This window comes from Mustelus asterias, chromosome 2, assembly GCF_964213995.1.
Source record: "Mustelus asterias chromosome 2, sMusAst1.hap1.1, whole genome shotgun sequence".
In the NCBI taxonomy this organism is placed as follows: domain Eukaryota; kingdom Metazoa; phylum Chordata; class Chondrichthyes; order Carcharhiniformes; family Triakidae; genus Mustelus; species Mustelus asterias.
In genome coordinates this window covers 18,415,391-18,436,072 of record NC_135802.1, presented here as the reverse complement: position 1 = coordinate 18,436,072, position 20,682 = coordinate 18,415,391, and the positions used below count along the sequence as shown (strand labels likewise).

The following is a 20,682-nucleotide window of genomic DNA, read 5'->3' as shown; positions in this document are numbered from 1 at the left end:
CATGATTGGTTGCTTGCTTTGGAACATTGAGTGGATTGAGGAGTACGTATGAGAATTATAACTATAAAGGTATGTTGAGGGAATGGGCTTGAAGAACCTTTTTCTTAAAAAGTTTTTATTTCACGTGTTTAAGGGAGGAAAGAAACAAGAGTCCATGATTGAATTGTTCATGCGTAGTCTGAAGGAACATGTGCACATAAACCATTCATGGTGCTTAAACTTTTACAAATTAAAATATAATAGACTTCATGCTTGTTAAATATTGACTAGATTCTGATTATACACCTACACAGTATTCAAGTCAATGGAGCATAGGCTCAGGGACACCTTAATTCCTCAAAGTGTGTGCATGTATTCTGCTGTACTTGAACCAGCAATTTGGCAGCATTATATGGATAAGCCTTCCTTGCAATTCTACCTGTTTTAGCATTGGCTTGCAAAGTAATCTAGAGCCAGTGGAAAGAATCCCATTCTCTGCTTATAGGGGTGTTTTCCTGGTCTGATTAATACACCAGGTCCTGGGGTGCTATGCGCTTATCTTTAGGTCTTTCTACCTAGTCTGCTACAGAGGGTTCAAGCAGGTCATATTAGAGCCAATTCAACCCAAAGAGATCCGACCTGCCCAAGAACACCTTACAAGTGGCTTGGTGAACAGCATAATTCACATTTAGCCAAACCAAACAAAAGATGACCTATTCAGGAAAATAAACCTCTGAAATTATCCCTAATTTTTGAAGGTCAATGCTCTGGCTAATTATTACTCAATGAACATCGCAAAACAAATTATCGTCACATTGCTGATTGTGGCAGCCTGCAATATGCAAATTGGCTGCCATATTTCCTAGATTACAGTGATGACTTCATTGGCTATAAAGTGCTTTGAGATGAGGAAGGTGCTATACAAATGCAAGTCTTATTTAAGGAAATGGAGCAATAAGTTTTGAATGCAATTTCTAATATCCAACTTTGACCAGTTACAATTTGCTTATATTTCCATAACTCCAAAGTTCTGCAATTACAATCTCTAGAATGTTTCATCCAAGTTTAAACTTGAACCCCTTTTGCCAACATTTCTGTTGAACAGCCAACTAGTGACCATCTTGCTTTGAGCAGACCTCTTGACAGTTTCAGATTTTCATTGCACTTTGTGTGAAAAGGGGCTTCTGAAATAACACAGCTCTGACTTTGATCCCATTTTCTGGATTTTTCTGCCAGAAAAGTTAATTCTATTTTTCCCTAGCAAATTCCTTTATCATTTTAAAGAACGCAGTGACGTAATTCCCTAATAATCTACATCCAGGGGAATACAATCCTAATTTATGTAATTGTCCTCGTAATTTAATCCTTTCAATTCTGACATTCTGGTGAATCCACATTGTATCTCCTCCATGATGAATACCTTAATCTTGAAGTTCGCTGCATACAAATGAACACAGTACTCCAGATTCAGTACTCCAGATTGGGTCTGACCAAATCCCTGAGATCTTGAAGCATTAGTTCTTTTTTGTATTCCGATTCCCTCAAGATGAAGGCCAACATGCCATTAGCCCTTCAGTAATCGGTGCACATGAACATCCAAATTCTTTTGTTCCTCCAAAGCACCTAATCTGTCACTGTTAAAATATTCTGACATGTCTTTCTTGGATATGAAGTAGATGACCTCAACTCCTCCACAATGACTTCTGACTACCATTGTTTTGCCCAGTCAATTAATCTGCCTGTCTCTTTGTAACTTCATGCTCATGCCTATACAATGTTATCTCTCTCCTGTATTAATAATATTTTCTGAAAATTTTCATGTAGAACAGTCTTTCGTTCAGCCAAGTCACCTCCATCATCATGTGCTGTTATCTTGTGTAGGAACCTTTTATGCGACTCCTTAGAATTCTAATAAATTAGGCAAACATAATTTCCCCTTCATAAAGCCAGGTTGACTCTGCTCAATTGTATTATGATTTTCCAAATGTCCTTCTACTTCCTTATCAATGGATTCCAGCTTTTTCCCAAGAAAGTTGTTCAACTAACTGGCCCATGATTTCCTGTGCATGGTAGCACAGTGGTTAGCACTGCTGCTTCACAGCTCCAGGGACCTGGGTTCGAAACCTGGCTTGGGTCACTGTCTGTGTGGAGTTTGCACATTCTCCTCGTGTCTGCGTGGGTTTCCTCTGGGTGCTCCGGTTTCCTCTCACAGTCCAAGGATGTGCGGGTTAGGTTGATTGGCCATGCTAAAATTGCCCCTTAGTGTCCTGAGATGCGTAGGTTAGAGGGATTAGTGGGTAAAATATGTAGGGATATGGGGGTAGGGCCTGGGTGGGGGTGTGGTCGGTGCCGACTCGATGGGCCGAATGCCTCTTTCTGTACTGTAGGGTTTCTATGATTGTCTCCCTCCTCTTTTGAACAGGGGCATACATTTATAGTTTTCCAATCTACTGGATCTTACTAGAATCTAGGGAATTTTGGAAAATTACAACCAATCATCCACTATCTCTGGAGTCACTTAGACCCTCGTACAGGCCATAAGGTCCAGGGATTTGACAGCCTTTAGTCCTACTTGTTTTCGGAGTACTTTTTTCCTAGTGATGACTGTTCCGAGTTTCTGTCTCCCTTTTTACCCCTTAATTTTGAACTATACTTGTGATGCTTTTAGCATCTTCTACTGTGAAGATACTTTTCAAAATCTCATTTGCCATTATTAATTCCCCAGTTTCATCCTCTAAGGGACCAATATATGATGGCTGCTGTTTGTAAGAGGGTCCCTTGCCGGCAGTGTTAAGTATTGTTCATCTCTCATCAATAACATGGCCTGTTCCCTGCGTTCTAAAACATTGTCTAGAAAAAGATCCCACGTGTACTCGAGAGATTGGTTGCCTTTGCTACTTGAGCATTTCTACTTATGTGAAAAATGAAATCTCACATTATAACATTGTTTTGCTGCTTGTTTCCTCACAAATGGATGTTTGCAATCAAGGCAACCTGCTGTGGCAGACTTTGTAATTCACACCCCATTAAGATGGATCATCAATATTTCATGGCCACATTGGGGTGACAGATCAGCCATTTGACTCACTAGTGGAACGTATTATAATAGCTTACTTTGTTAATGAATTCTTCTATAAAATTAGAGTAAACTTGTTCTGGCACTTTTAAGATTGCTATCTGTGCCTGAAGATAATGCATACAGTAAGGACGTTGCATGAAGTGAAATTTGTCAGGTCTGACTCTAACTTGCAAGAAAAAGCTTTCACATTCTTCTTTATTTTGAAGCCGTTATCTTTGTTGTAAGAAAACTTTCCTGTCGCCTGTCCTGTCGTCCACATCTTAAGCTAAACACAAATAATAATTAAGTTTTCTTTCAATATTTTTCAGAAAAACCCAAAAGTAAACAAAATACCACTTATTTAAGGGGAAAAAATTCATTGTTGTCCTTGCTTGAAATTTTATAAATTGTACTCGATGACTACGTGTGTGTGTGCATTTGTAGTATATTAGAAAGACCCTATATAAATTGGACTTTTTGCAGGTTATAAAGTTATACAACATGGAAACAGGCCTTTGGCCCAACTTGTCCATGCCGACCCAAGTTTTCTAAACTGAACTAGTCCCATTTACCTGCATTTGGCCCCTATCCCTCTAAACCTTTCCTATCCATGTACCTGTCCAAATGTCTTTTAAACGTTGTAATTGTACCTGCCTCTATCACCTCCTCTAGCAGCTCATTGTTTGTAATTCTTGCCATTTCAGTGCTTTCCAATCAGACTTGATGGCATTCTTTTCAACAACAGCATGTTCGTTGGTCATGCGAGGAATGCTATAGGAGATCTGCCGATGTAGGTCTGTGTGTTTGTGTGTACAAATACCTTGCTTATATAAACAATACCTCAACCACATGCAAGCTCTTGCTGTGTTTGAAAATTAGCTTATAAGGCAGACTTCTCTCTCCCTTGCTTTTTAAAGCTCCCCATGGCGTGAGTGGATCTTGTGTGATATTACTGTGGGTAAGTCTGAGATTATTACTTTCTTCCTGAAGTTGTGATTAAGCAACATTATTTGATCAGTACAAAACGTGCGTTACTCTACATCTGACTTGATTTACTTTTATTGAGAATGCTTCAGCAAAGAACATAATTCACTGTCACTCACACTTCTTGCATTATGTTCTGAAAAAAGAGTGCAGAAAATGCTAAGATGCATTGCTGCATATCCCTTTTTTATTTTAATAACTACCCACTTGGCAGTGGCAAAACTTTACAAGCGGATGAGTTTTTTATCATGTGCAGATGTGATTGTAAGGAACAGTAGATAGGACAGAACAGGAATATGATGTATTCCTGTCAAATTGGATGCAGCTGAATTGACTTCAGATGCACAGATGTTTAAAACAATTTGAGGGAGTGTTCCTTTTGAGTCATCATCTAGTCTATAGTCTCCAGATAAATAGTCCTGATTAGTTCAACACTATTTTGTATGTCTCAGACATGTGGATAAGTGGTCATTTTATCCTTTCTATAGTATTAATCTTAACTATGAAGAATGGGACCAAGATTGCTTCTGTTAAAAGATTAGCTTCATTGTGATTTGAGTAGCCATTGGTTTCAGCCATTGTTAATTTTTTCTGTACATCTGCCTATCTAACATCACTTAAGATGCATTTGGGAAAGTCTGGGTATAATCAAGGCAATTGTTTGAGAAATTTACATGCCACTGTGAACTTCATGACCTTGATATGTGTGGCGTGTACATATGCCATAGTGGTGTATGGCATATAGGTCATGATCAACATCTGAACCTCCTTTCTCCTTGCAGTAAAAGAAGATTTTCTTGAATAATGGATCTCATTCTCAAGCTAAACATTTTTTTTTACAAACAAGTGTGGCCTAAATGTGAGTTATTTTTGTAGTAACAAGAATAGAAATATAGAAACATAGAAGATAGGAGCAGGAGGAGGCCACCTGGCCCTTCGAGCCTGCTCTGCCATTTATTACGATCATGGCTAATCATTGAACTCAATAGCCTAATCCTGCTTTCTCCCCATAATCTTTGATTCACCCCAAGTGCTATGTCCAGCCGCCTCTTGAATACATTAAATGTTTTGGCATCAACTACTTCCTGTGGTAATGAATTCCACAGGCTCACCATTCTTTGGATGAAGAAATGTCTCCTCATCTCCGTCCTAAATGGTCTACCCTGAATCCGTAGACTGTGACTCCTACTTCTGGACTCCCCCACCATCGGAAATATCCTCCCTGCATCTACCAATGTTTAGTTGGAATCATACATTTGAAAACTACATTGGATAATTTTAAGTTCACAAAGGAAAACAGGCTTTCCTGAAGCAGGAAAATGAATATTGTACTGATCTTCAAATTACATTTTATTGTGCAATGCACATTTTAGCCATGTACTGATTGATCTCTTCTTCATGTAAAACAGCTTGCATTTGGGAATGCTTAGTGGACTTGCATAGCTCAGTTAATTTATCTGTGTCACCAATGTCACATTTAACAACTATCCAGGGACCTTAACCTTAATAATAATCTATATTTTTGATAATGTACCATTTGTCATACTAAGGTGACATGCTAAGATATAGGATTCGATATGGTAAATAAGAAATAACTTTCCTTTGGCAAGAGAGTGGGGCATAGATATGAGATAATTAGCTGAAGAATCAGAGGAGCATTTTTTAAGATAGCAAGTTATGATGATCGGGAATACACTGGCTGAAAGGGAGTTTGACATACCTGTGTGAAAAGTAAGAATGTATAAGTCTATGGGGAAAGGGCAGGGAAGTGGAGCGAATTGGATGGCTCATTCAAAGTTCCAAAATAGATATGGTGGACTGAGTTGTGTCCTTTGGTGCTCTATTACTCTATGATGCTATGAGAAACTCAAAATTGTCACAGCACAGATGAGTCCATTTAGCCTGTCATGCCTGTGCCAAATTGCAAAATGAGCAATTCATCGAGTGCCATTCCCTCACCCCTGCTCTCCCTGTTACCCTGTACATTCTCCCTTTTTAGACAATACTCAAATTCTCTCCTGAATGCTTTGATTGAACCTGCCTCCATCCCTTCTCAAGCAGTGCATTCCAGATCATAATTGCTCACTACTTGAACAAGTTTCCTCTCAATTACCAATTATCTTACATCTGTGCCCACCCATTCTCAATCCTTTCAGTAATGGGAGCAGTTATCCCCTGTCTGCTTGGGAGCAGTTATCCCCTTTCTGCTTGGTTCAAACCCCATGATTTTCCTCAAAGAAAAATAATCTCAACTTCTCCGATCTATCTACCTAACTAATGCTTTCATCCTTGGAACTGTTCTCGTGAATCTTTTCTATACGCTTTCTTTAACGCCTTTGCATCATTCCTGAATTGTGGTGCCCAGAATTGGATAACTGGATGTGATACTCCATTTGAGCCTGAACCACTGTTTTCTACAGTTGTAATAGAACTACCTTGCTTTTGTACCCTGTGCCCCATTTGTAAAGCATAAGATGTTGCATGCTTTGTGAACCATACTCTCAACCTGCCCTGCAACCATCAATGTCTTATGCACATATACACCCAGGCCCTTCTGCTCCTCGACCCCTTTTTAGAATTCTACCTTAATTTTATATCCTCTCTAGGACATTGTCTCTCTTCAGTACTTTAATGTTCTCTTTAATCAATACCACCATCCCTTCTCCTTTTCTTTCCTAAATACCTTCTATCCAGGAGTATTTAATATCCAGTCCTGCCCTTCTTTGAGTTGGGCCTCTGTTGTAGCTGAAACATCATACTTCAGCATGGCAATCTGTGCCTGTAACTCACCTATCACATTTATCACATACATGCACAGTAACTCAAATTTAGACTTTATTACTTTCTCCCTTACTCTGACCCCACCTATTAACTTTCTATTTTAAAGATATTCAGGGAATATTCATACGTGCTAGTGCATGTACATGAATGACTCAATCCAGCTGGGAGAAGATTAATGGAGGCTAATTTTTCTGGAACAGTTTAAGGAAAAGGAGTCAAGGTGCACGATGCACATTTGTAATGAGATTTTCCTGGTGAAGTTAATAAGTAAATGGGCAAGGTTTAGAAAATTGCATTAGGATGCACATATGGTTCTGTTGTTTTCAACTGTTAAATTTCAAAGGGAGGTGGTAAATGGTTTCATAAATAAACAAGGGAAGGCTGTTAAATTTTTTTTGACCTGAAATTAGGGGTCATAGGAATATATGAAAGATTTTTAGATTTTTGGAAAAGTTGAGTTCATAGATGAAAGGGAGAGAAGCTATTAAGGAGAGCTGTTGAGTTGAGGGTGGCTATGTGAGGGAGATGTCCTGAGGGAAACAGCTTCAAGTTGGGAGAAGTTGTAGCTTGAATCAACCATCTAGTCAAACCAGAAAGGTGTTTCTATGTGTTGTGCTGTGAAAAGCAGTCTTGTGTCTGAAGGTTTCATGGATTTCCACAGCTGGGTGGAAGCGGGTTTGAGAAGTCGTATGGTATGCCTTTATTAAATCAACATCAGCTTTGCCTTGGGTAATATTACTGGATTTTTACAGTTCAACATCTATAAGTTCGTATTGCCTGTGGGTCTGACCCAGTGGGGGAGTCTTTGGAGGGGAATGTTTTGTAAGACTATTTTTTAACCATGTAACTGTAATCCTGCATGCTTAAATTTCTTTTCTTGTTAATATATCTTTTGCTTTTAATTTTCAAAATCCCGTAAGTGTTACTGGGCATTTTGTTGTTGAGATCAGTATGTTTTCTTCTCGATTTCAAAATATGAAAAAGGATATGGTCCATAAGTCACATTTCCCTCTGGGATTAGGTTTACTCAGCAATTAACATCATCTGCGGTCAGAACACTGCACTAATGCTATCTATATCTCCCATTGTTCTCTACGCCTTGATATTCCTCTCTGGTACCTCCTGGCTTCCCCATCCCTGCCAAGTTAGACCAAACCCTAGCCAAATAAATACTGTGGCAACAATGTCAGGTCAGAGGCTAGGAATCCTGCAGTGAGTAATACACCTGACTCCCCATAGCCTGTCCACCATCAACAATGCACAAGTCATGAGTAATGGAATACTCTCCACTTGCCTGGATGAGTGCAGCTCCAACAACAAAGAAACTTGACACTGTCCAGGACAAAGCAACCCACTTGCTCGGTAATCCTTCCACAAGCATTCAATCCCTCCACTTCCGACGAACAGTGGCAGCTGTGTGTACCATCTACAAGATGCACTGCAGGAACCTACCGAGTTTCCTTAGGCAGCATCTTCCAAACTCATGACCGCTACCATCTAGAAGGACAAGAGCAGTGAATACATGAGACGACCACCTCCTGGGAGTTCCTCTCCAACTCACTCATTATCCTGATTTGGAAATATATTGCCATTCCTTCATTGCCGCTGGGTCAAAATCCTGGAATCTTCCCGAACAACACTGTGGGTGTACTTACTCCTCAGGGACTGCAGTGGTTCAAGAAGGCAACTCACTACTTAAGTGCAACTAGGAATGGACACTAAAAGCTGGCTCAGCCTGCAATGCCCACATCCTGTAAAATTAATTTTTTTAAATGGAGCAATAGCAAGCTCTACATTATGCTAAATCTGTGTAAAACACTGGTTTGCTTTCAACTGGTGATTGGGCAGAACACTTTAAGAATGATGTGAGGGCATTAGAGAAGGCGAAGAAAAGATCCAGGAGAATTGTTCCAAGGATGAGGAGCTTCAGTACAGAGAAAGATTGGAGAAGTTGGGGTTGTTCTCCTTGGAGAGAAGAAAGTTGAGAGGAGATTTGATGGAGATGTTCAAAATCATGAGGGTCTGGACAGTGTAGATAGGGAGAAACTGTTCCCATTGGTGGCAGGATCGAAAACCAGAGGGCATAGATGTATGGTGATTGGAAAAAGAAGCAATTGGCAACATGAGAGAAACCTTTTCACGTAGTGAGTGATTAAGATCTGGAATGTGCTGCCTGAGAGTGTTGGGTGGCAGGGTGAATTGAGACTTTCGAAAGGGAATTTAATCATCATCTGAAAAAGAAAAATAACTGCAGGGCAATGGAAAAGGCAGGGCAGTGATATTTGGTGAATTGTTCCTTCAGAGAGCCAACTGATTCACTAATGTCCCTTAGGGAAGGAAATTTGACATCCTTACCTGCTCAGGTGTACCTGTCACTCCAGATCCACAGCAGCGTGGCTGACTCTTAACTATCCTCTCAGGGGCAAGTAGGGATGAGCAATAAATGCTGTCCAGCCAGCAATGCTCATGTCCCATGAATGAATAAAGAAAAAAAATTCACACGTTAAATGCATGTGACACAATCACGAGAGATTTCTTCAATACTTACTGTAGCTGTGCTATTTTTTTTGTCTACTTTCATATGTTTGGCTTTTCAAAGTGCTGTGCTTATCATGAAAGAAAGTAACTGATTATCAAGTCTGCAATCTCTGCTTTATTGGCGGTTAAATAGCTCTTAACTGTATTAACCTTCTCCAGCCCTACAACTATTATTGATGCATAACAACCATATACAGCTATAAAAATTCAATCTTGATGTGATGTTGGATGCTTGTGAAATTGTAAGCTGGTATATTGAGTAATTCATGATAGCCACATGATCAGTGCCAGAACCTACTGTGCTTAACCCTCTCTCCACTCACATTGTCTGCACCTGTAAAGATTTGATTACCTGTTAAGACTCGCATTCCAACCATGATCTTGTAATTGAGTTTGTGTCTATATGCCCTGTTTGTGAACTGAACTCTTCACTCACCTGATGTAGGGGCAACGCTCCGAAAGCTCATGCTACCAAATAAACCTATTGGACGTTAACCTGGTGTGTGAGACTACTTACTGCATCTTAAATTGTCTTTGTTTGTGTTCAATCACAGAAATGCTGATGTAATATTCTTTGTGTATTTCATATCTGTTTACACATATCCAGATAAGTAATCAGTAGAAAGGTATTGTGTAATTAAAATGAACAACATGGATATTTCTGTACAAAGTTTAAACACATCATTGCATTTACTGATAGGGAGAGGAATTTGGGGTTGAGCCTTAACTGAAAGCATTGTTCAGTTTCAGTTTTCATAAGTTAGAAGTTATTAGAACATAGAATATTACAGCGCAGTACAGGCCCTTCAGCCCTCGATGTTGCGCCGACCAGTGGTACCAATCTAAAGCCCCTCTAATCTACACTATTCCAATATCATCCATATGTTTATCCAATAACCACTTGAAGGCTCTCAACGTTGACGAGTCCACCACTGCTGCAGGCAGGGCATTCCACACCCTTACTACTCTCTGAGTAAAGAACCTACCTCTAATATCTGTCCTATATCTCTCACCCCTCAATTTAAAGCTATGTCCCCTCGTGCTAGCCAACACCATCCGAGGAAAAAGGCTCTCACTATCCACCCTATCTAATCCGCTGATCATCTTGTATGCCTCTATTAAGTCACCTCTTAACCTTCTTCTCTAACGAAAACAACCTCAAGCCCCTCAGCCTTTCCTCATACGATTTTCCCACCATACCAGGCAACATCCTGGTAAATCTCCTCTGCCCCTTTCCAACACTTCCACATCTTTCCTATAATACGGCGACCAGAACTGTACGCAATACTCCAAATGCGGCCGCACCAGAGTTTTGTACAGTTGCAGCATGACCTCCTGGCTCCGAAACTCAATCCCTCTACCAATAAAAGCTAACACACCGTACGCCTTCTTAACAACCCTATCAACCTGGGTGCTAACTTTCAGGGATCTATGCACATGGACACCCAGATCCCTCTGTTCATCCACACTACCAAGTATCTTACCATTAGCCCAGTACTCTGTATTCCTGTTACTCCTTCCAAAGTGAATCACCTCACACTTTTCCGCACTAAACTCCATTTGCCATCTCTCAGCCCAGCTCTGCAGCTTATCTATGTCCCTCTGTAACCTGCCACTTCCCTCCGCACTGTCTACAACTCCACCGACTTTAGTGTCATCCGCAAATTTACTAATCCATCCTTCCACGCCCTCATCCAAGTCATTAATAAAAATGACAAACAGCAGTGGCCCCAAAACAGATCCTTGCGGTACACCACTTGTAACTGAACTCCAGGATGAATATTTCCCATCAACCACCACCCTTTGTTTTCTTACAGCTAGCCAATTCCTGATCCAAACCACTAAATCACCCTCAATCCCATGTGTCCGTATTTTCTGCAAAAGCTTACCATGGGGAACCATGGTAATTATTAACTAAACATTTTAAGTTATGTAGGTTAGGTATAAGAGAAACCTTCGTTTTCTTTGAATGGACCCTTGTTATTGTGACATGACAAAACATTTGGACTTTTATTTGTTTACGGGATGCAGGCATCATTGGCTAGGCCAGCATTTATTGTCCATCCTTAATTGTCCCTGAGAAAGTGATGGTGAGCTGCCTTTTCGAACTGCTACAGACCATGTGTTGCAGGTACACCCATGGTGCTGTTAGGGAGGGAGCTCTGGGATTTTGACCAAGCGACAGTGAAGGAGCAACGATATATTTCAAAGTCATTTTGGATTTCAGATGATTTCGGATACCACGTATAATCTTACGTTGCAGTATCCTCAGCCTAGGCTAGCTATGGTCTAAAGTGAATAAAATGATGAGAAAAGTAAGATATATTACTGAATAATAAATACAGGATAATGAGTTTCTTTTTGACATGTTCATCACAAAAATTGCAAGGTAAACAGTTCAGACAAACAACTAAACTGGGTTTCCTGCACTAAAGGTTGAAGAGGTTCAAAAAAAGTGGTTTTTGGGTGTGTTTGGTTTTTGGATTTATGGATACTTGACTTGTATATCTTGTTGCTTTTGCAATATATTCCAGCTTCGTTCTACCATTTATTTACTACTGCTTGGAATGCATGATATGAAGTTTAACTTGTGTCTTGGTGACTGCTCTGGTAGCTGAAAATTAACCTTTTAAAAGCTCCCTATGGTTTGTATTGAGTCCTGTGACTGGTAATTTATCAACCAAATTGTCATTGTCTCTCTTATTATCCAAGAGAATGTGATAGCTAGTCCAGTTTATTCATGCTCAGTCTGTTGACAGCCGCCTTTTGAAGGTCTTATACCTCCCTTTAGCTGGCGGATAGTGTGCTGTTACTTCTTGAGATCAACGTATTCTGAATTGCTAAGTCAGATGAGACAGACAGCTTGGGTGGTAGGGTAAAAAGAAAAAGGTTACCAGACCCCAGTAAGAAGAGAAGCTTTCTGCCGTATGGTGGGGAGGAGTGGTGAGAAAAGAGCTTTTGCTATAGACTCTAGTTCTTTCATTTGGCTCCATTCACCACAGACTTTGTAGGGCTAACTCATGCATCCCAAAATTAAATGTCAAGAATAAAACAGTTTTAAAAAAATAATCAAACTAAAAATAAATACATTTGGAAGTGGACAAATGATTGTTAGCCAATAAGATAGGCAAATTTTCAAACCTGTGCTCAGGAACTGATGTGAACTTTGTTTTTGGGCCCTATAAAATTGTGTATGAAATAATAATAGTGAGTCTGGTTTTGAGGTTTGTGCCATTTTCTTTACAATATCAGAGCAGATTGCCCCAAAACATATAATCATATGCTTTCTGTATGTAAATGTAATGTGACTTTCATTTGCACTTCAGAAGTAATTCATTGTTTGTGATGAGATTTGGGATATTCTGAACCCTTAACAGTAACGAGTCTCTGCATTGTGGCAGAAGAATTTCAGATACCATAGGAGAATCTCATATTGTTGAGACGCTGAAATTAAATAGGGAAGGTAACTTGACCAAGTTTATAGTACTGACCTGATGCAGCATCCGCCTTCTGTGTAGAAAGAAACCCGCACAACAGTCATATTACTGGGTTTAATGTGATCAACCAGTCCAATCCTGCTGAAACCTAATGTTCATGCCAGATTAAAAAGAGATCAAATAGGCAAAGATGGCAAATGGATATGATTGTACAGTTCAACGAGTTGGAGATAATAGCAACACCAAAGGGAAAAATAATCATAAACCAAGGAAGCCATGTGTAAAAGAATGGAATACAGTTAAACAAATCCAAATTGGCTTTCTAGTCTTTCAGAAGAACTGGAGTAGTTTAAAGTTTAGTTTGTTTATTAGTGTCACAAGTAGGCTTACATTAACACTGCAATGAAGTTACTGTGAAAATCCCTTAGTCGCCACACTCCAGCACCTGTTCGGGTACACTAAGGGAGAATTTAGCATGGCCAATGCACCTAACCAGCTGTGGGAGGAAACCCATGCAGACACGGTGAGAATGTGCAGACTCCGCACAGACAGTGACCCAAGCCGGGAATCGAACCCGGGTCCCTGGCGCTGTGCCGCCTCATTAAACTTCACTGACTGCGAGGAAAGCTAACATAGTCAAAAGGACATTGGACTAAAGGATAGTGGTTTAGCCATGTTATTTACATTCAACTATGTTAGTAATAAGATGACCATTGGGAACAATATAGAATCATTGAAGAATTCCATGTAAAAGATTCAAGATTAAGAGGTTCCTAATCAGTATTTTTCACCAGATTCCATGTCTGAAGAGGTTTTCCATGTGATATATCACTAACAAAGTCAACATTTGTTGCCTATCCTTAATTACTCTTGGGAAAGTGGCAGTGAACTGCCTACTTGAACTGCTGCTATCCAAATGGTGTAGGTACACCCACAGTGGAGTTAGGAAAAGAGTTCCAAGATATTGACCTAGCAACAGTGAGGGAACAATGATATAGTTCCAAGTCACAATGGTGTGTGGCTTGGAGCGGAACTTGCAGGTGGTGGTGTTCCCATGCATCTGCTGTCTTTGTCCATCCAGCTGTTGTAGTGGTGTGTTTGGAAGATGCTTATAAGGAGCGTTGGTGCGTTATCGCAGTACATCCTGTATAAGGCATACACACTTGCCACTGCGCGTCAGTGGTGGAGGAAGTGAATGTTTAAGGTAGTGGATGAGCTACCACTCAAGTTGGCTGCTTTGTCTTGCATTGTGTCGAGCCTCTTGTGTACTGTTAGAGCTACATTTGTGCAGGCAAATGGCGAGTATTCTATCACACTCCTCCTGACTTGTGCCTTGTTGATAATGGATAGGCTTTGGGGAGTGGGAAGGCAAGTTACTTGCCGCACAATTATATGGCTGGTTGAGTTCAGTTTTTGGTGAGTGAGACGCAGAGATGGACCATCCAGTCAGAACTTCTGGCTGAAGCTGCCTGCAAATGCTTCGGCCTTGTCTTTTGTATTGAAGTTGGGCTTCCGGTAAAACATGGGCTAAATGCTAAAGTTGTATCTGTTAAATGTCATTGCTCCCCTTATTGCTCTTAAAAATGGATTTGGTTGCTGGCCTCAAGGGTGCTCAAAGAAAAGGATGCTGTGCATTGTGAATGAAATGCTCCTAAATTTGATAACTTGCCAAGGTTTGGCGTGTTTTAGGGTATGAAGAAAGGTTTATAAAGGAAAACGCGTCAACCAGAAAATGTTGTAGTCAAGTTACTAGGAGGGATCTTCACCCTGATAGAGAAAGATTGTAAGGCTAGCACGGCTCCTTGAAAATATTCTTTTTCACACCAGGGATTGAATCTCAGGCTCTCCTAATCATTAACACTCATTTGAAGATTGGATAAACTTGCTAAACCATCATGCAAGTATAGTTTTAATAAATTAGGTGCAGTTTTCATAGATTTAAATGAGAACAGGACTGTAGGTGTAAATACTAGAGTTTTACCCTTGAGTTGCAATGAGTGGGAATGAGTGCAATGAGTTGCAATCAGTGGGACTAGGCAAAAAATGGTTCGGCACAGACAAGAAGGGCCAAAAGGCCTGTTTCTGAGCTGTAATTTTCTATGGTTCTATATCCCAATTTGCAAAGGTGTTGGATTTATTTGGACCCATCGTGGTTTAAAGTGAAAACTTCCACATTCATTTTTTGGGGCAACTATTTTGCAGTAACTGAATAAGTCAAATTTCACATTTTTTATTTTGTATTCTCTTTTTACCAGTGGGAAATATAGCTTTGGAGTGCCTGGGTTATGTGGAGATAGATGAATAATTATTCCATGGAGCAGGAGGTTATTGTCTGGAGTATAATGAATTAAAGATAATTGAGCTGACTTTTCCACGGACTGTTCTAAAATGTTATTTGAAGCAATTCTAATCTGGACATTTCAGTTTCATTGGAAGCCGGCTACACTCAAATACAACAGCAGCTTGCATTTATATAACACTTAGAACACACTAAAACATTCCAAAGCACTTCAGAAATACAAGGAAAACTGACACAGCGAAGAGTTTGTCCAAATGAGGGTTTTAAAGAAGTGTGCGGGGGTGGTGTTATAAAGGTTTAGGAGATAACTCCAGTGAGTTCAACAGGCTTTCAAGGAATGGTCACCTGTTTTGGAAAGATGGAATGGTTTGTAAAAGTGGAATGGAAAATGGATAGCTTAATTGCAGGATTAGAGGAAATTGGGGCGATTGTTAAAAGTTGAAGGCGGTGGGGGCAAAGCAGTGGGGGGATTTAAAGAGCATGGTGGCAAGATAGCACTTATGATATATTTCATATGCATTTCTGGACAATTGTAGCATAGTTGATCAGAACCTACCTTGTTTCATACCACAAGGGACTATGGAATGCTAACTTTGTGGCTGCTTCGAAAAGGCTTCAGCCACTGAAATTTATGGAGAAATTCCCTACTGACTTAGGTTCTCTATATTTGAGCGAACTAACATCGATGGCTGGTGCATTGCTTGACACTTAAAAGGCAAATAAATCTGAGTGGACTGTACAAGTGAGAGAAGACCCGACTCATTTGGGTAACGGAAATGATTCGAAACTAGCCTGTGTGGCCTGCCCAGATTTACTGCGTGTTGTGTACCGAGATAAAAGTCCTGCGAAAGAACATTAACTGTGATTGTCTGTCCCATTGGGGATCCCTGCTTACCAGATGCTCCGCTTTGTTCTGAAAGCGGTGAATAGGCCGTGGCCGGTCCCCAAGTAGCTTCCTTGTCGGTCGGCTTTGTTTAATTGTGAGTAATATGTGCCTGTCATATTTTGTCACAGTTCGAGCTTCAAAGCAAAGCACTTCTCCATTTCACCAGATAGCCGAACAAATTGAGTTTAGTTGAAAATTCCTGAATATGCAATTTATAAAAAATTCATATGTAAGATATTCCTGACAGTGTTAATTTAAAAATATCGTTTGTAAGATTTGGGCATTGTTGACGAGGCCAGATTTTATTGCCCATTCCAATGCAAATGAGTAGCACGCTCAGTCATTTCAGTTCACAGCCAACCACATTACTATGGGTCTTGAGTTGCGTATTGGCCATACCAGATAAATTGGCAGATTTCCTTCCCTAAAGGGCATCGGCAAACCAGACATTTTTTAATGACAATCTAGTAGTCTCTTCATTACCATTAGTGATAAAGGCAGATTTATTCATTTAACTGAATTTAAATTCCCCAGCTGCCTCGGTTCAATTTGAACTTGTGTCCCCAGATCATTAGTCATGTTCCAATAATTATTTATTATTTTGAAACAAGTGGATGTATTGGTGAAATATTATGGAACGTTTAACTGAAGTTTGCTGGAATTGTGCTTTCTCGCCTATTTACTTTTATATCAATAAATTTGATTTGTGGTTGTAGACTGAGGATTGTGGCCTGTCAGTATAATGTGTACAAATCAAGGAGATCAAAAGCTTAGAGTGATAATTTGTTATTTCCAGTCTGTAGTTTGAAAATGGAAGGGTTGATTTTGCACCATGTGGCATATTGTAATAGAATACTTCACTAATGAGATATATTTCAGTTCATAGGGAGCATGTGGAAACAGATTTTTGTGTTGGACATAACATATATTGGAGCATTTGAATCTTAGTAGTGGTTTCTTGTTGATCACTCGTCGGTATACTACAGTGTATTATCAGCAGCTAGTGCCTTGTCACAATAGCCACTGCCTTTAAATGCAGATCTTTTGTGTGTCAGGTTCGTGTCGCAAAAGGCAACCAATATCATATCCTGCCAGAGGTTAAGAGTGTAGATCCTGCCATGCAAGTTGATGTTGTAGCTTAGGAAGCACTTGTTGAACTAGAAGTACGTCCAGATGATTACTCACAAGGTATGGCCCAGGAGTGGGGAGTACTTTAATATATAGCATACATGTAATAAAAACAGAAAATTCTAAAAATACTCAACATGTCCGGCAGCATCAGAATTTACATTTTAAGTTGATGACTCTTCAGTACTTTCAGATAACCAGACCTTTACGCTGGCTGGCCAAAATGGAAAAAATGCAATTTTGTCTAAAAATGAGCCCTGCATTTATATAGTGCTTTTCAGGACCGCCAGACATGACAAAGTGCTTTACAGTCGTTAAGTTATTAAAATACATAGTCACTATTGTAAAGAGACCTAGAGGGAAAACTACATTCCCAAAACAGAGTTCAGCTTTTGGACTTTCCTGGAGTTGTTTTAATCCATGGAACTTGATGGAGCAGTGATTCAGGGAAGCTCATGTGGTCAACTTTTTCATGGTTGAACTCTGACTCATAAGAACTTTCCAAATTAGTTCAACTGTGTGAAATTTAGGTGACTCAATAGAGGACGTTTGGATGACTTAATAGTAAAAGTTGGAAGACAGAGGTTGGTAGGATAAAATAAACCCTATTTGTAAGGTTGAAGGCAATAAGTTTATTGTGCGCTCAAGAATAAAGGATAGTTGAATCTTTCAGTCATGAGCCATGCCATTCATGAGGTGCTGCAGGGAGTCCGGGTACTGAAAACTTGAAGGAGCAATCAACAAATTCCCTCAAAATAGGGGCTATTATTTATTTAGTTGCTTAATGATGGCAAACACCAAAAAAGCAATTGGGGCACGTGATGTCTTCTTTATATAGTCTTTAAGAATGGTGCACGGGCTGAGAATTTGAGCCAAGAGTTGCACAAGGTTTTCTGCAGCAAGCGCCCGAATCAGTTGTACGTGTAGACTACAACTGATGGCCCGCAGCAGTCAACGTGTGTTGAAGCCATTGTCTCGATGTTAGTTTAAAACACATTTCCATTTGAATCATCTTTTTGAAATCAAAAATCCTAAACCAACATTTTTTTCCCCAAAGTGCAGCTATTGGAAGAGGATATTACATTGTTCATGTGACTGAATGTACCAAGTGCTTTCTCTTCACTAAATATGCTTAAAATGTCAAAGCAACAATGATGTTTATCATCACAACAAAACATTCTGCCGTAATGCTAGTTCACTTGGCACACAAAGATTTCCTGTTTATTTGGTTATGCAATGATGATCAGCTCCAGATGTGTACAGTACATATTGCATGTTGAGTGCAAGACAAATGGCCCTGTATGAAATGTATCTGCTGTCTTTTCCATTGAAAAAATAAACAATCTAAAGTGAGTTTAAAAATTCACAAAAAAATTGGATGGAAGGTGAATAGAGTAGGAAACACTATGGGATGTTGAAATAATGGCAGTCTTCCACTTGTATATGACTGCAAGTATCCATGCAACATTTGTGAGATCTTTGGGAGTAAAAGCCATGGTGATGTAACATGCAGTGCATATTAGTCTTGGCTATCAATCAAATATAATTGGTATCCAATTATATCAAATAGAGACAGGTTCTTGATTGGTAAGGAGATCAAAGGTTGGGAGAATAGCGTTGAGAAACTTAGCAGCCCTGATTGAATGGTGGAGCAGACTCGATAGGCCAAATAGCCTGATTCTGCTCCTATATCTTATGGTCAGGGTTGCTACAGTTCTGCCAGGTGAACTCTTTTTGGTAGCAAACCAAATTATTCTAAGCAGTGAAACTGCAGTTGGATATGATCAAATTTCAAAATTGGGGATTCAAGTGCTCATGCTCAATAGTTAATAGAGGCAAACTGAAGCCTGCACAGGGAAAAGAAACGCAGTCTACTACTCTTTGGCTTGTTACAGGGGAGCAATGTTGAGCGGCTGACTAATCGAGGAATGAGTGATGCTGTTCAAGAGTGAGAGGAGAGATAGAGACAGACTTAAGAGAATTAGAAAGTTTTCTTCCTTCCCATAGAGCTGAGGTGGGAAAATACATTTTAATTCCCACATGCATGCGTTTTGTAAAACATTTAATATCTAAAATGTTAGAACTATTAAGCTTATATTTTTTCACAGTAAGTTTGCCTTATTTTTCAATGTAATTTGATGCAGTTTAAAATTCTCAAGAGCGGTAGCAACTTAAATATAAATGATCTCACTATCGGGTTCTATAAATGAATGTACTGATGATAGAGTAACTACTTATCCACAAGATTGATCCATTCTACTTTTTAACAGTAGACAAATAATCTTCCTCCTCTTATCGCAGGTCTCGGAGCAGGGGGAAGACGGTTATCGAAGATGATGACAGTATGGATGGGTTGGAGGCAACAGAAAATGCGACGGAAACAGGTAAGACGTCACTTTTTGTTATACCTTGAGTTTAAATTTATGCTTTTCTTTGAAAACTGATAACTTGTTGCATATTATGTTTATGGAATCTGCTATTTGGAGTTGGCAATGGAACTGGTGAATATCAAATTCTTTATTGAAAGAGAATCTCACTTAGAATAGTTTACTTAGAATGCAACCCTCATCCAAATGTGTTAAACTATCTCCTGTCCACTGCCCTTCTCCAGTCTAATGGATACTTGAGACATGAGATTAATTGGAGCTGTGAAAGTTGAGAGATTGATTATAGTGTCTTTAAAAATGAAGTGTTTTGATAGACTGGATAAGACAAGACTACTTTGGATGTCAAGCCATCAGTTCAAAATTGTCACTGAGAACGCAGAGAGAATTAGCTGATTGTTATTTACATTATTAGAATATGAAAAGCTTTGACAAAGAGACTGGTTGAGGTGAAGACCAACATTACTTCGATGTGAAAATTATTTGAAATTGAGAAAATTTCATGTATTTTAAATTATATGTTACTGACTTTCCAGTGTGGCTTGTGCCACTCTTCTTTCATCGTTGTTGGGTTAAAATCCTGGAATTTCAAAATCAACATCATTGAGGGAATGCTATCACCAGTTAAGCAGGTTCAAGCAGGATGCCCACTGACACCACCAACTTGACAACCAGAGATGGACAAACAAGGCTTTGTGGCAGAACTTTTATTTTTATGACTTGGAGGATGTTGAATGCCTCACTAAACCTGTGTCTATAAAATTGCATCCACAGTTTGTTAGTGAATGTAAAGCTCATCAAGGACCTACTGCTCAGGGGATTAACAACTAATATGGCAGGGGGATGGGAGCCGATGTAGGAAGTCAGAGGGAAGTAAAGTGGGGACAGAAGCAAAAGGCAGTAAGGGGAAAAGTGGAAGGCAGAGATCCCAAAGACAAAAATTAAAAAGGGCCACATTACATCATAATTCTAAGAGGGCAATAAATGCCAAAAAACAAGCCTGAAGGCTCTGTGTCTCAATGCGAGTAGCATTTGTAAAAAGGTGGATGAATTCGCTGCACAAATAGTCATCAACGAATATGATGTAATTGGGATCATGGAGACCTGGCTCCAGGTTGACCAAGGATGGGAACTCACCATCCAGCGGTATTCAATATTCACGAAGATAGACGGAAAGGAAAGGGGATGGGTTAGCGTTGCTGGTTAAA

General features: G+C 39.7%; 1 protein-coding gene across 12 annotated transcripts in view; it reads left to right on the top strand.

The window, feature by feature from the left end:
• The window catches only part of kmt2ca (lysine (K)-specific methyltransferase 2Ca), a 351,109-nt gene that overhangs the window by 43,154 nt on the left and 287,273 nt on the right, over positions 1 to 20,682 (top strand). For all 12 annotated transcript variants that reach the window (XR_013499876.1, XM_078232154.1, XM_078232144.1 and 9 more), the window contains exon 2: positions 19,392 to 19,474. Coding sequence is in view for 11 of the 12 variants with exons in the window: in XM_078232154.1 (XP_078088280.1) it covers positions 19,392 to 19,474 (83 nt within the window). In the remaining variant the exon portion in view is untranslated. The remainder of the gene's footprint in view (positions 1 to 19,391; positions 19,475 to 20,682) is intronic.